The sequence below is a fragment of the Pyxicephalus adspersus genome, chromosome 3 (assembly GCF_032062135.1).
Source record: "Pyxicephalus adspersus chromosome 3, UCB_Pads_2.0, whole genome shotgun sequence".
NCBI lineage: Eukaryota > Metazoa > Chordata > Amphibia > Anura > Pyxicephalidae > Pyxicephalus > Pyxicephalus adspersus.
The window spans coordinates 75,264,498-75,280,053 of record NC_092860.1 but is presented as its reverse complement, the minus strand read 5'-3'; the positions used below and the strand labels follow the sequence as shown (position 1 = coordinate 75,280,053).

The window sequence follows — 15,556 nt, the reverse complement described above, 5'->3', positions numbered from 1 at the left end:
ATCATAGCATACTTACCCCATACAGCTTCCTTATCTAGTAATGGTTGATCCAGTCCACCATTACTAGATCTTCTGCCACTCCTTCTGGGTCCCGCAAATCTCTTCAGTTACATCACTGACACCCAAAATTGCAAGCTTTAATCCCAGTAGTTTATTTTACTGTGGGACTTGCTTTAGTATTACTCTCTCCAATGTTTCCACATTTTTTACTTCTATTCTTTTGCACCCTATTTATAAATCTTCACCATAGTGTACCATCCCTTGCCCCAAAAGCTCAAAATGTGCCAACCTTGTTTTCTCTAATTCTAGATTTATTAAATGAATAATCATGGAAAACAGTCATTATGCTGGATATAAATGAATGGGCACCGACAGAATAGACAGTTATGTTGATAGTTGATCAACCTTTCTAAGACATATTAAATCAAAAAATGTGTTCATCCTCAGAGACCTTTAACAGGCCCGACGGATGCCGGAAGTGATCAGTATGCAAGTCTTTCTATTTATAGCCAAGCTAAAAAAAAGCCCTGGCATTAAAAATATTACTGTATTTATAATCTCCTGTGCTGTACTGAATGACTCAGGTGTAATTATTTTAAAGCAGTTATTGGAAGCTTCCATTAGACTTGTGCATATATGCCTACTCAAGTGAAATAAGGCCTTCATATTGCACGCTACCTGTCATTCTAAAAAGTGCCCAATCACTGACTGATAATTTGAAAGTATAAATTTGTGCACATTTACTTTTGGATATTATAGCACCAAAATGTTAACTATGACTGAACACTCCAAACAATTCACATCAAGTTTAGAATGGCCTGGGCCCGCCTATTCTTTTATCTGTATGGCTACCCTTAATATAACATTAAAATGCCATTGTTACTTCAGAATATACATGATCATTTATGTTACGGAAAGACATTTAAACTACTAGTGATTTTTTTTAAACAAAGGCAGAAAAATAGCTTAACTACAGAAAAATGGCTTAGGGAAAAAATAGGCCAAACAGAGAAACTGTTGCAGTTCGATTTAAACCTATATGTAAAAATGCTAGCTTCTACAATAGTAGTGTGCTATGTGTCCAAATCTGTGTTTTACATTAAAAGCTCAAGCCTGTTTGCAAAGGGTTTTTTTCTTCCTGCTTTAAGGTTGGACAGAATGAGTCTGCAGCTCCCTCCTCGCTCCCATAATGCTGCCATTTACATCACTGTGTGCAGTGCTGGACAGGAGAGTGCCAGGAAATTTGAAACTAGTATGCATCCAGTTATGTGGAATAGCGGAGCATGAATTAGCACCATCTCCTTTTAGAGAACTTTATTGAAGCGATAAACTGATGACCCCATGCAATCTCATTGATCGATGGGTAACTGCTGCAGCTGCCATTGTCACTGTAAGTATTCTCTACAGCTAGCTTCTAAAATGTATAATGTGTAATCTCATCAATAACCAGATGCCACCCCCTCCTTATGTGTTGCTCTAAGGTTTATATGTGCCAAGGTTACATGATGATCCTGGGAAATCTGCAGCTAACTCCACGTACAAAAGAAGCGATGGATGATTTCATTATGTCTTTCCCTGCATCCCTATAAATTGCAGTGTCAGCTCTATTCCTACACAAAGCCTGTACTGTACTGCATGGACTAAACAGATGCTGGCTGCATGAACTTACCTGTTCTGTCCTGCCCATGGCTGGATTCACTAAATTGTCCTTTACTCACTGGATATCAGATCCAATCTGATGCCTCAAATAAAATCCAGGACAGCTTTCTTCTTTGCTTTTTGCAGAGAAAACACAGTCAGAATGGGAGGAGTCTGCATTAAAGGGCACTCTGCTATATGGATGCAGCACTAGTGCCTTATTGTAAAGGCTCACACTGTTTTGGCTTGGGTGGATTCATCTATGCATATAGCATGTCATGTGGCTGTCTTGACTTTCCATCTTTTAAGTACCATCACATGTTAGCAAAAAAAAAAAAAAAAAAATGAAACAATCTTCTGTGTTCCAGAGAAATACATTCCACGTGGACACATAATGTGTTGATTTTCCTGCATTCAGTGATTCTTTTCAGATGTTTCGCTAGACATAAGCACTGATGGATTTTGCAGGCTATTTCAGGGTTGCACTTGAATGAGTTTAAGCCTGGAGTACTATTTTAACCTCAGGAGTACCAGTGTAGATTTAGCGCTTTTGCTTTTCCAGACAGGAATGGCAGGATTGCAAACACTTGTTTAATTTGCAGGCTCAAGTGACACTATTATTAACGGTGGTGACAGATGATAGTTGATTTTTTTTTAGCAGAACTTTGATTACAAGTACATGTGGGATTTTTGGGTTTGGCCTACTGCATACATATACAACATTCCATTGCCAGGATCAGAATATAGAAACTTAAACATTTACTAACTAATTGTATACTGTTGTCACCATGGAGGACAATGCCAGAGGAAAAACGGGGTGCAGGGAGCACAGCTGCAGACAGGCCCTGATGGAATAGAGGGATGCAGTATGTATTTCTCGACATCAGTTTGCAACACAAAATATTTTTACTTTAAACTTTCCTGCCTCCACCACCAACTTTTGTAATAAGTGAGAGTAGGAGCTATTTCAGACAGCTAGTAGGGTTGCAATGCAGTTAGGGTAGGCTCAGACCTGCAATCTTGCAATCTTCCTATACAACCAGTGCCTGCACATTTGACAGCTGGCGGCAGTGAGTGGTATTAGTACTGGTACTAGTACTGATCAATGCAGCTTTTTTTAATTCCCTATATGGCTGCCGCATGGAGATGCTACCATGTAGCATCTCCTGAGAGGCAACAGCTCCCTGGCACGAGGAAGCAGTAAAGGAACCACAACCTCACCGCAGGGGTGAACCTAGCCTTACTGCATCTTCACATTTGTAAACTGCTACATGTAGCTATTCACTAGGGAATAAATAGGATTAGTAAAATACAGTCTTCTGGAACACTTGTTCATTGAAAACCAGTGTGGTGTTTGTGACAGCAGGGTGGCTGGCAATGTGCCAACTGTCAGAATAGGTTAAGAAATAGATTCCTGTTTAAAAATAAGAATTTTACTGGTTACATGGTTTTACTTGCTATTGGACCTTGTGCTGGCTGGAAATGTGCCGGATTCAGATCATTCTGTCAGGAGAATATTTCTTTGATGTACAGAGAGCAATGGATGAGCTTTAATTGCTAGGCAAGTGAGCCAGGTATAGTCAGATAGACAAATCATTGGAAAATAGGCACAGAATGCCTCTGAATATAACCTAACCAAGTATAATGGTTGGCGGGATAATGGTGGGAATTGTGTTTTTTTGTGTTTTTTATTGTACGTTATGCTAGACAAGTCTTTCTGTAACATGGGGGAACCTTTGAAATAACTTTCAGGTTCTAAGGAACCCCTGCTATAATTTCCATATGCATAGCTTACAGTAATGTGGTGGTCAGTGGGAAGAATGTCTCTTGCATTGCTGGCTAATGGAAAGAATGTCACCCTTACAAATAGCCAAAAGATGATTGGTGTTAGTGGTAACTGACCTGATAGGAACAAATTGGTCATTGTTCAACAAACCCCCAGCTCTCTGTGGAGGAAACCCTGTTCTGGACTGTATTACCACTGATTAAAACCTCTTTGATTTAGGGGTTTATTATCTTCTCCTGTGATCCAGTCTGGTGATCCATTTGAGGCCTTCCAGCCATAGTTATAGCAGTTTCTAAATGTCTATACTTTTAACTGATAACAAAGCATTTACCGGTTGCAGATTTGCTGCTTCTTCTCAATTGGCCACCTTGAAGTGGTGTCAGGGTCTCGGAAAATTATACAGAAATACATACTTATTAGGCTTAGGATTACCTTATACTGGCTTCTGTGGAATCTTATTTCTTGATATGTTTACGTTCCCTTTCAAGGAATGATCTTACAGAGACCTGGTAAAGGCAAATGGAAGTTGACTTTTGCTATAAAGCCGTTTGCTGCTTAGCACTGCTTTGTTAAACTATGGTCTTTGACTTGCATGGCTTGGGTGACTCTAACAAGAATATAACTTCCCACCAGCATAGCTTTCATACTTTGTCTTTATTCATTTTTCACTTTTGACACGTTGCAAATTCTAGAAGTTTGTCTTTACTAATGGTGGTGTCCAAAATAAAAGTTGTAAAATTTTAGGTCTGATATATTGATTGAGTTTAAAAGTAAAGCAGAATGTTAAAAGATCTGCAAAGACAACAGGCTACAATCACCTTTTAAATGTAACCAGTTTTGCCCAAACATGTGGAAACTACTACTACTACTACTGCGTGTTTTACTACAGAGGGCAGCATTGTGCCACTTCTGGATCTGAATACAGATGTCCGTCATTCTGGCTGTGGGGCATGATCAGTTTTTTTAAGTCTCTTTATGAATATCTCAGGGATGAAATCATATGCTATCTAGTTTGCAGATGACACAGAATAATGTAGCATTATTAGAATTGTACAGAATAGTGATATTTTAAAGAATGAAATTGACAAAATGGTTACAGGCACCTGGCATGGTTACATGGCAAAATAAATTAAATGTAGATGTTAAAAATGCAAGTTTTTAGAACTAAATGTTGCCTACATTTGTATATTAGGGCTGGAATTATTACCAGGAGTATTGCATTTATCAACTTTTAGTATTAAACACAACAGGTTTTCATTCTTTGTACAAGTGGTGAAATTTATTGGTATAACATATTGGTGTATGTGTGTATATACAGTGAAGGAAAGAAGTATATTTGATCCCCTGCTGATTTTGTACGTTTGCCCTCTGACAAAGAAATGACCAGTCTATAACTGTAATGGTAGGTTTATTGTAGGTGTGAGAGACAGAATAACAACAAAAGAACTCTCAAAAACCCAGTGCTCAAAAGTCAGAGCTTGATGTGCATTGTAATAAATGAAATAAATATTTGATCCCCTATCAACTAGCAAGATTTCAGGCTCCCTGGTTTCTTCCCTGTATGCAGAACACACAGCCAAGGCAACAAAAGAGTGGCTCAAGAAGAAACACATGAAGGTCCTGGAGTGGCCTAGCCAGTCCCCAGACTGGTTGGTAGCGGAACAAATACTTATTTCACTCATTATAATGCACATCAAGCTCTGACTTTTGAACACTGTGTGTGTGTGTGTGTGTGTGTGTGTGTGTATGTATGTATATATATATATATATATATATATATATATATATATATATATATATTTATTTTGCCAGTTCCCTGCTACTAGTAAAATTTAAAGTTTGTGGAACCTCAATACATCAAGAAGGTGCAAGTTGATGTCTCTGCTGGGACCGAGAATTAAAATCCCACATCAGCCGCGTTTTTGCCTGGTGGTTATCCATGGAGAAATTTTGGAAACCAAACATTGCTTTGCATGTGTTTTTGCATTGGGCCTATTTTAATTAAGCTCCCAAGGTTCTCCAATAACATTTTATCTTATCCAGTCTTGAAAAGCTTTGATAAATCAGGTCCATTAAAATATGCATTAAACCCCTACTCATTGGTTTGTAATGTATGCATTTTTAGCAAATTTTTTTAATGCGCCCCCCCCCCCCCCCCCCCTCAAAATAAACACCAGGCTCACAAGAAGGTGTAGGCGCTGAAATAATGAAATCATTGTAACTTGCTGGTGGATGTTGGTAAGGCATCCATTCTGCAAAAAAATACATCTCAAATGTTTCAAAGTGAATGGGCCCTAGATAATATACTACCCCTTCATTTGGCCACACAGGTTAACAAAAAGCTAAGCATTTCTAATCAGTGCGAAGCTGAGACTGCATCCTAAGAATAAAATGAGCATGAAATGCTAATATAATATAATAGTCTATAAATAATCTATAATAGTGTGTTACATAATTTAGTAAAAATAAAGACTAAGAGAACTGAGTGAGCTGAATCGGGTAGTTGTCAAGGATTTTTTTTACCTTCTTTGTGGCAATATTTGCCTAGTTGTTTTTTGTTCCTGGTGCTCAAAATTTCACCTGTACCTTTGTAAGTTTTTTTAACCGCAATGGATTCTTGTGGTCATCATTGAACATTAGATAAAAGCTTTTCAGTAAACGTCCTAAAACCGTAAAGAAAGTAGAAAAACTATACCACTGTCCTTCATTCATATTTTGCAACAATTGTCTACATTCACCTATGGCTCCATTTAAATGATCTGGGAGTTTGGTCTCTAATCCAGACCTTGTTTATTACAAGAAATTAATTTGTACATGCATAGAAGCGTTGGTGTTACTTTTTCTAAAGAATTCTACAGGGTTATGTTCACAAAAGATTAACAAACAAGGTATTTGTTTGAGAAAATTGTATGCAGTGAGGTATGATACAAATACACTATAAATACATTTTGGGTTTACTTTTACTTTATTTCTGTGATGGGGGAAGGGTTAACATTCATACAACATTTGTTGCAATGCTTCTGGTATGTAATGTTTGGATGTGTTTCTATCCCAGAAGTGACCGTCTTCAAAAAATTGGCCTGTTCAGGTACCAGAATTTTATTTCAGCAGCTTCAGTGTTTTTTTTGGAGGTGAACTGCTTAGTATTGTTTTGGACTTTTTACTTTCCAAGCAAGAAGGGAGTAACCACAGTCTCATTTTTTCCAGCCTTCGTTAAATTCAAAAACAGATTTTTTTTTTACCTAAATTTTCTTTTAGTTAATAATAAAAGTGGACTAACAAAGGAAACGAGACAGTTTGTAATATTGTTTCTTTACAGTTCCTGGTGAATGACTAATTATTCTATGTCATTTCCAAAAAATAATGTAGGTCAAATCAGTTTCTCCCAGTAAGGACATTTCACTCGAGCCCACAGTGTCTGAGTAATCTTCTCTCTTTGATACCTTGGTCAACTGACAGTTGAACAGTGAGATTTAACAGCTAGTCTAATTGTTTTTTATTTTTAAAAAAGTTAGGCTCCATACACACGTGCAAAAATTGACGTTAGAAAGGATCTTTCACAATCCTTTCCAAAGACAAAAGACTGCATGATGCATGAATGAGTTCTCTACATACAGCTTTCGTTATGATCGTTCATCGTTCGTCGTCGATGGATCTGCTGGGACGGTCGCCGGAACGACCTGCACTGTACACACGCCAGATTCTTGTCCGATATTGGCCCTGGGGTGATTATTGGACGAAAGTCATCTGATGTGTGTACGTAGCCTTAGTTTAACAGTATCTGCAGATGACACTGCAGTAGGTGGCAAAGAAACCATTGGTCTGTTTTCCAAGGTCCTCCCTGGGGGCTTCAGGGGAATAGAGATGCCTAGAACCCATCAGCACAAGCCATGTATTTTGAGTTGGATGCCCACATCTCATCCTTTCTGTGGAAACAAAATCCAAATGCTGATGCTCATTGAAGCTTGTAGAAGTGTAAGGTGTGGTAGCTTGGGAAAAGGAATTTTGTAACCTTCAACTGATATTTAAAGACCATTTATTTAAACTTGTCTTGTTTTAGGTGGAGTTGTTTTTAAACATTCAGTTTTTATCAACCTTCAATGGCCTAATAAAAGTACAATTTTAAACATACAGCCAACAAGTTTTACTCAGCTCAAAAAAATCTCTGCAATTGGTCATTGTTAAAACATATCCAGTAATTTTCAGGCGGAAAGTCTCAGGGCGAGTTCATCTGGATGTCCGGATGTTATCTCTTTCTGAGCAGCATCAACCTAAAGCTACATACACACTTCCAATTATTATCGTTGGAAAACGAACGACGAACGTTCATGCACGATATATACGAACGATCGTATAGCACCGATCCTGCACATAGAGTTAACGACACGATCGTTCATAGATATTGTACACACAATAGATACGATCGTTTGAGCGACAGAGGAACTATGTGCACGACAGTAAAGTGAACGGACGTTCGTTCATCACGCATGCTCTGAACATGGACGATCAACGAACGACCGTACACACGAACGATGTTCAACGATCGTCGTCCAATCCGATCCGTCGGTCCGGTCGTTCGTTTCCAGCGACTTTCCTCTTCGTCGGCGTCGTTGGTTACTTTTTTACCAACGATTTTTTGCCCAATCGATCGTTCGTCGTTCGATTGGAACGATAAAAATTGGAAGTGTGTACGCACCTTAAGACAGGAAAATAATGGTGATTGCTCTCCTAGTTTCACAGTCTTGTAAATTATTTGTTTTTTTCCTTGCTGATGTCACAAAGCTGAACATTTGCCCTTCAATCCTAGCTAAAACATCTCAACAAGAAGAGACACACAGTTCTATTGTAAAAAAGCTGTGCTAAAAATCATCTATCTTTTCACTCTAAATCAGAGAAAATCAAATCAGACAGTGGCAGCTGAAGTCAATTAACAAATAAAGAGTTGTTTCTCAGGGTACAAGGTGTTTAAATACAATGGTTAAAATATAATTAGTGTTCCCTGTAGAAATAAATAGTATATTTATGTCCACACCTAATGTTTTACGTAATTGTAAGGCAATTAAATAGTGTGTTTTCAGGGATACAACTCCCCTTATATTATATCTTGTTCATCACAGTGACAAAAGGAGGACAGGTGTAGGAATATTAAATTTATATTTAGTTAAAACCCCCAGCCACTTGAATACATCCTGCCTGATAAAATATCTTCCTTCCCCTTATTGCAATCTTTGTCTGGTGCCTCACATCCCGTCTAACAAAGTCTTCCCCACTGGGTCCTTACTGTGCATGTGCACTTCAGCTATATTGATTTCTACGCATCACTTGTATGGCACTGGCTCCCTGGAGCCCCATGAATATGACTCACTAGGAATAATGTCTGGGGCTGTGGTTCGCATGCACAGTAGGCCTGGCAAGGACATTTTTCTGTTAGGACGCCTGGTAAAGGTGTACACTAAAGATTGCTGAATCAAGGACTAAATATTTCACCAGATAAGCTGCACTCATAGGATGAGGGATTAATTAAAGTATAAATATTATAAAGGTACACTTGTCTTCCCACTGGGTACCTTGCAGGTGGATATGTTGAACTTCGTAGGTTTTCACACCCCAATTCTTTCTTTGTACTACAAAGGGTTACCTTCAAAGGGTTCTTTGTAGGTTTTCACACCCCAATTCTGTACTTTTAGTGAAGTGAATTCTGGTGTGGGTTGGAACATGTGTAGAAGAAAATGGTTATTTTTATATGATATCATTTTTACTTGATATTATCATAACATGCATTAACCTAACACAGATATCAAGATCAATAATAATATTAAAAGAAAATGCTTTACCTGCTGTTATTAGCTCAGGCTACATTTTCAAAACAAACAATAGTGAGACACCTGTCTTACCCAGTAAGGTATTGGAAAACAAGGGTATGTATTTCCTAAATATGAATAATCATTTGTTGTCAAAGAAGAAAAAAATAAAAAAAGAAGTAATCAATATAATTAGTCCTCTGAGTGTTTGGTAAGTGTAGGTGAAAACCACGTACTGGAGTATAGGAGCGGAAATTATTTTTGGTAATCTAATTGGGGGGCACTATGTAGAAGATTTTTCCTCCAAGCAATTTGCAGTCTGTGTGTTACTTCCCTCAGACCTTAACTCAGTGCGACATCCTGTTTAAATAAATGTACTGTACAGATTTGGTTTAGGAAATTTCACATTATTTTAGAACATTTCTCTCCTTTTTTAACCTCTGTGAGTTCTTGCTTGTCACACTTTCACAATAACACCAGCACTTTTTTTACTAATATTCTGTTATCACAATTCATTGTTGTTGGATGTAATGGGGATGCAGCTTCATAAAAAAGGGGGTGCTGAAGAACGTTCAGCCTATTCCACATATTCCATATTAATCGCACATTGCCTCTCAGTTGCTGAACACTTGAATTGTGTTTTAGATGTGCCGGGGTAGTCTCTAGTAGCAACTTTTCCAATCATTAATGTTCAATGTTAATTGCTGATTTTTCTTTTATGTAATTCTGGCATCACCTTTATTATAATATGTGTGTATTATCAGTAGTGATACTCCTGACACTTCTGCTTTAACAGAGAGAGAATTCAAGTAAACAATTACAGCTAACATCATTTCTGAGAACCAAGGCTGCACATAACAATTAGGAGTAAAGCAAAGATTCTGATTGTTACTAATCTCTGTTTGTGGTTGAAGGTATATATTGACAAACCCTTCTATAACTAGTTTTGGAGGAATACCTGCATGAAATCATGCAGTATGGATTGCCATGGGGCATTCCTGTAAATTGTTCAGATTTAATCCTTAGACTGACACTTGATTAGGTAATGATTAGGAATAGGAATTATTTTTTATACTCTTGTTTAACATTGGTAAGACCTCTATTTTCTGGCAAGCAACATTAGATGAGCTGAAAATACACTGAGGTATTTTTGTTCTTTACATATACACGTATATAATGTTAAATATTACGTATATAATGTTCAATTGGAATAATGTTAGTTTGGCTTTGTTTTTCACAGATGGAAACACAAGATTGCTTCCACAGGCTGTTAGTGTTATCAATGAATTTCCAGAATATGGGACAACAGAAACTAGTGAGAATGACTCATTTAAAGTCAATCAAGGACATTTAATTGAAGCCACACAATGTATAGAAGAAAAAAGAGACCTTCACAAGTCCAGCCCCGTAGTACATGATGACCATTTAACAGAACAATCTGAACAATGTTTACATGACAAATTAAACAGTGGATCACAAAGTTTAACAGATGGTCCAGACAGCAACTGTTCATTAACGCAAGAGATCAACACACAGAAACAATATACTTTGACTGTCAATATAGAGAACATTGAGGATAATACAATTGTCCCATATGTTCAGACAGCAGCAAAAGATGAAAAAGTGATGGTTTCAGGTCAGGAGGACATCCCATATACTCCAATAGCACCTGTTCCTCAGGATAAAAAATCTTATTTATATGTGCAAAGAGAGTTGGCAGCAATCTCAGAAGAGGAAACTCTCTCAGAATCCTCGCTATCACAGATCACAGAGATCGCTGACTATCCAAGATCACAACATAGTAACATTTCCTCCTCAACAATAACTATCATGGATAATAGCAATGTTGAAGTAGAAAGTACTTTGATAAGCAGAGTGAATAATGAAGAGAATGATGGCTCTGCTCAGTCACAATCCCCAATGCCAGCATGTGTGGAAAATGCTGCTATTAATGGTACAGCAACGGTACAGACACAAATGGTGGTTGAGTGGGGGGATACTTCACCATCTACAGCGGATGAAATTCAAAGTGATACAACTTCCCTTTTAGCTGCAGGAACAAACAGTTACATTCCAAACCTTGAGAGGACTAGTGGCAATATAGGAACAACTATGTCATCTGTAATTCAGAGGCCTAGGAGTGTTTCAGACACCTGTCAGTACCAGTATGGCTTAGACAATGAAGTTTTTATAAAAGATTCAGATCCAGGTGAAGAGAATGTGGAGCATGCTCGGTCTTTCAAGAGGTGAGATGTAAAGATTCATATATATTTTCGTAAATAATGAATGTATATACTTACTGTCGATTTCTGGTATATGTTCATTTGTTGAAGTTACAAGAGGTCCACATTTACTTACATTATATTATATGGTGACTGGCATTGTAATATTTCTCCACCAGTAAATATTTGTTTTGTCTTATTAGTAATTGTGGCTTCACAAAACATTACCTCTACTGAATGTTTATCCTTTTTCCTCACCAAGCACAGATTTTACACAACAGATGTTTTATTCCCATGACATGCATTTCCATTGTTTGGGCTGCTGTTAATTTTTTCAAGGTTACAAATTACAAAATTACAGGTTACTAAATTAAGAATGCTTAATTTACATATAAACTGCTATGTACTGGCACACTATCACTGAGTGCTCATCTTGAAGTAAAAGTAAACATAGAAATGTTTCGGTGCTTGTGGTAGGCATACAGAAACTTACAGCCATAAATATGTGTCCCTCCGACAACTTGCAATATCCACTCCAGAAGCCATATACATTTTTTTTATCCTAACAACCTTTTATACAGTTCTGTTTCCCTTATTATGAATTGCTCTGTTTACATGTATGTTTCTGCTTTCAAGGGCAATGCCAAAATAAAACCTAAGCCTGTTCTGCTTTGGGTCACTAGGCCATATTGCAGTGTAGACATCACTAATGTAATGTAATGTACACAGGGGTCAGTGGAACTAAACTCTAAAAATGAAAAAAATGTGAGCAGGCATTTTTTTTTTTCTTTACTGAACAGGCTATTACTCTTTTGTAATAAAGCAAACATACCTGCCTGCCTTACTATTTTTACTTCAAATATCTGGTCCTTTTCTGGGTTTGAGATCTCCTGCCAGGCCAGAATGATCTAATGCCAGCGCATATGAATGGGACATCATTCATTCCTGGCAGCCAGCTTTGGGCAGCTCAGTGTACAGTCCAGGCATAGCTAACTGCTGGAAATGAATTAACACCCATGCACATGTGCATACACACAGAGTATACACATAGAAACCAAAATGCTATACATACACACACTGTGGCAAGATTAGCATAAAATGGGTTTAGATATGGGCAGGAAACATCAAATTACACTCAGCTGGTACTCAAAAATCAGGTTAAACAATTTTTGGCTTTTGTTTATTCCAACATAAAATTTTCACAGAACTTAGTGACATTTCAAAATATTAGACCATCAGCAGTAATATCCATGCATCAGGATACAAGTGTTTTCTTTATTATGTTCTGCCACGGCTTCAAACAGCTGTGCTATAGTTTCAGGCTAAGAAGTCCACCTTACAATGAAGTGGATTGCTTACCTGCATTACAACATTTTAGTGTAACAATTATATGATAGGGATAAAACTGAGCCCACTTGACCAGCCCACATTCTCTGGAGACCTCCTTGGCTCCCTTAGCACTCCTGAACCCTCTCATCTTGAGCTCTTGCTGCTCTTTTATTAGTCTCAGCCAAATTCTCCAGAGCCATTTCCTGGCCTGGCATAGAGATGGAGTGTTTGTGCCACCCAATCCTTCCAAGATACTCAAAAGGTGTCCCGTTACTTACAAGCTTATCCAGGTTGTTTATCATTTTTGCCTAAATACACGTAGGAACCTGAAAACCTAGCCTCCCATTTCTGACTCTGCTAAAACACTGGTCATCAAGCATTTTCTTGCCAAACAGATTAAAGTCATTTTAGGTTATGTTTGATGTACAGATTCCAATTATGGTATTGGTTTTGATAGCTTGGCTCTAGTTTTTGAAATAATGACCTTAAGAATAACATCATAAAAAACTAATGAAACATGAAAATTAGGCAAAATAAACTAGATATGCCTACGTATACAAAATTAAAATTTTTGAAATACTTAATGTCAATATATTCTATATTCAGTATATTTACATAACTAATCACTAAGAAGTCATTGAAAAACTCTCTCTGTATGATTTCCTTTTATGCTGATGATCAGGACAATCATGTTGAAGGCTCCAGCAGTAGTCTGCTATCATGTGTCTATCCCATCTGCCCTGATACCTTTCTTCCATCACCTTTATATCTTGATGGAACCTCTTCCCTTGTTCCTCACTGAAATCGCCAAGGTTTTCCTGGAAATTTTTGCAAATGGCTATGAAGATAGTGTACCTTTATGCGCAATGTAGCACCCAAACTTTTAAAATTTAGGAGCAGGTTTTGTACCAGAATTATTCAATGTATTTGAAGCAATCACCGTCCTTGTTCAGAGCTCTAACAAATTGCTTCATTAATCCCAACTTTAGGTGTAGTGGAGGGAGAATGATTTTTTTCTTTGTCAACCATTGGCTCGGTAATGATGTTCGCAGCACCTTTTTTCATTTTTTCCCTTGGGGAGGCCATGTCACTTTTTTCCAGTGATCCTGCTTTGCTCTACTATCCCGCAAGCAGATGAAACATGGCTACTTTGTATATCTGCTTTGCTGTCCAAGTAGGAAGTTCACCATTTATAAATCAACACATATGGACCATTGGTGTTCATGATAGCAACCTTTTGTAAGACTTTTTTGATATTTTCATATTCTTCTTTAAGTTTGTTGAGTTGGGCTCAGTATTCAGGTAATCCCATATGGGCTAGTAGTCCAGGGATGTTACAACAGTACACAAAGTCTCCATCTTCACTGTAATATGGTAGGAGTGTCACCTCTCTTGTCCTATAAACCGTTGTTTTAACTTCCGGTCTCAGACAGTTCTTTCCTTTTAGCCTGGATGCTAAGAGTTCAGATGCTTGTTTTCACAGACTTAGGTCACATATTAAATTATTGAGCTCTTCTTGGTAGAACTGCTGGTTTGATGAAACACTTCCCTCATATTCACTTCCACTGCTATCTTCTGGAATACACTCCAAACCCTGTACATCCTCCATGTCGGATACAGGAATATCAGGGAGTGTACTGAACACTGGTATGGTAATATAAGCACCAGGCGGCACAGGTCGTCTTGCTGATTCCAAATCAGCAAACTCCCACTTGTTTTTCTTGTAAGGATTGAAAACTTTTACATTTACAGCACAAAATTACCAATCATTATGATGATTTTTGGGCTCTCGCCATACCATAGGTACACCAAATTTCAAACTTTTGAGCTTTCCATTTTTCCACTGACGTAGACACTCTACACAAGTTCTGCATACCATAAGGGGAGCCCAATACTTATTTTGGTCCTCCAGTTTATTAGCAAAAAAAAAGCAAGATATGCTTGTTTTACAAATATTGTAATGTTTCCTCTCTGTTTTTGCTGAGAATATTCACCACAAATGTAGCAAATTACATTAGGGTCATTTAAACAACTTCTTTTTGAAGAACTTATATTTCTGTAAAAAAAAGAAATGTATGAAGAAAGAAGGCAAATAAAATTTTCATGAAATAATGCTACATTTATTATATAAAATGCAAAACATTGGTGTAAATAAAGATTGACAATAATATGCTGTGTTAACATTTGTTGTTGGTGAAATCCTCTTTTCCGATTCCTGTATCACAAGAACTAGAGCCAATTCAATGAAACTGATGTCATTTCTGGATTCAGCAGACCTAAAATACTCTAAATATATATGGAAAAAATTTGGCAAGTGAGAAACATTTTTTTGGTGATGAGCTGTGTAATATATACCTACAAAATTACTTACCTAGGGGCAGAATTAGCTGTCCTTCCAGCTGTTCTCAATTCCCCTGCTTTTGTTTACATGGGCACAGTGATAAAAAGTTGGAGTTGCATGATGAGATATACCTACAAAATTACTTACCTAGGGGCAGAATTAGCTGTCCTTCCAGCTGTTCTCAATTCCCCTGCTTTTGTTTACATGGGCACAGTGATAAAAAGTTGGAGTTGCATGATGAGATATACCTACAAAATTACTTACCTAGGGGCAGAATTAGCTGTCCTTCCAGCTGTTCTCAATTCCCCTGCTTTTGTTTACATGGGCACAGTGATAAAAAGTTGGAGTTGCATGATGAGATGGGCCTTGTTTAAGCAGCTCCTTTATACTTGTATATACAAAATGTGGCTACCAGAAAGCGACACTTCAAGCAGCCATA

The 15,556-nt window shown here is 37.6% G+C and overlaps 1 protein-coding gene across 5 annotated transcripts in view; it reads left to right on the top strand.

Moving 5' to 3' along the window:
* The window catches only part of PSD3 (pleckstrin and Sec7 domain containing 3), a 275,704-nt gene that overhangs the window by 77,260 nt on the left and 182,888 nt on the right, over window positions 1-15,556 (top strand). For 4 of the 5 annotated variants that reach the window (XM_072405277.1, XM_072405270.1, XM_072405271.1 and 1 more), the window contains exon 3: window positions 10,466-11,471. In XM_072405277.1, coding sequence (XP_072261378.1) covers window positions 10,466-11,471 — 1,006 coding nt within the window. Of the gene's footprint in view, window positions 1-1,122; window positions 1,391-10,465; window positions 11,472-15,556 lie in introns of those variants that run through there. The other variant, XM_072405274.1, reaches the window with a different exon arrangement.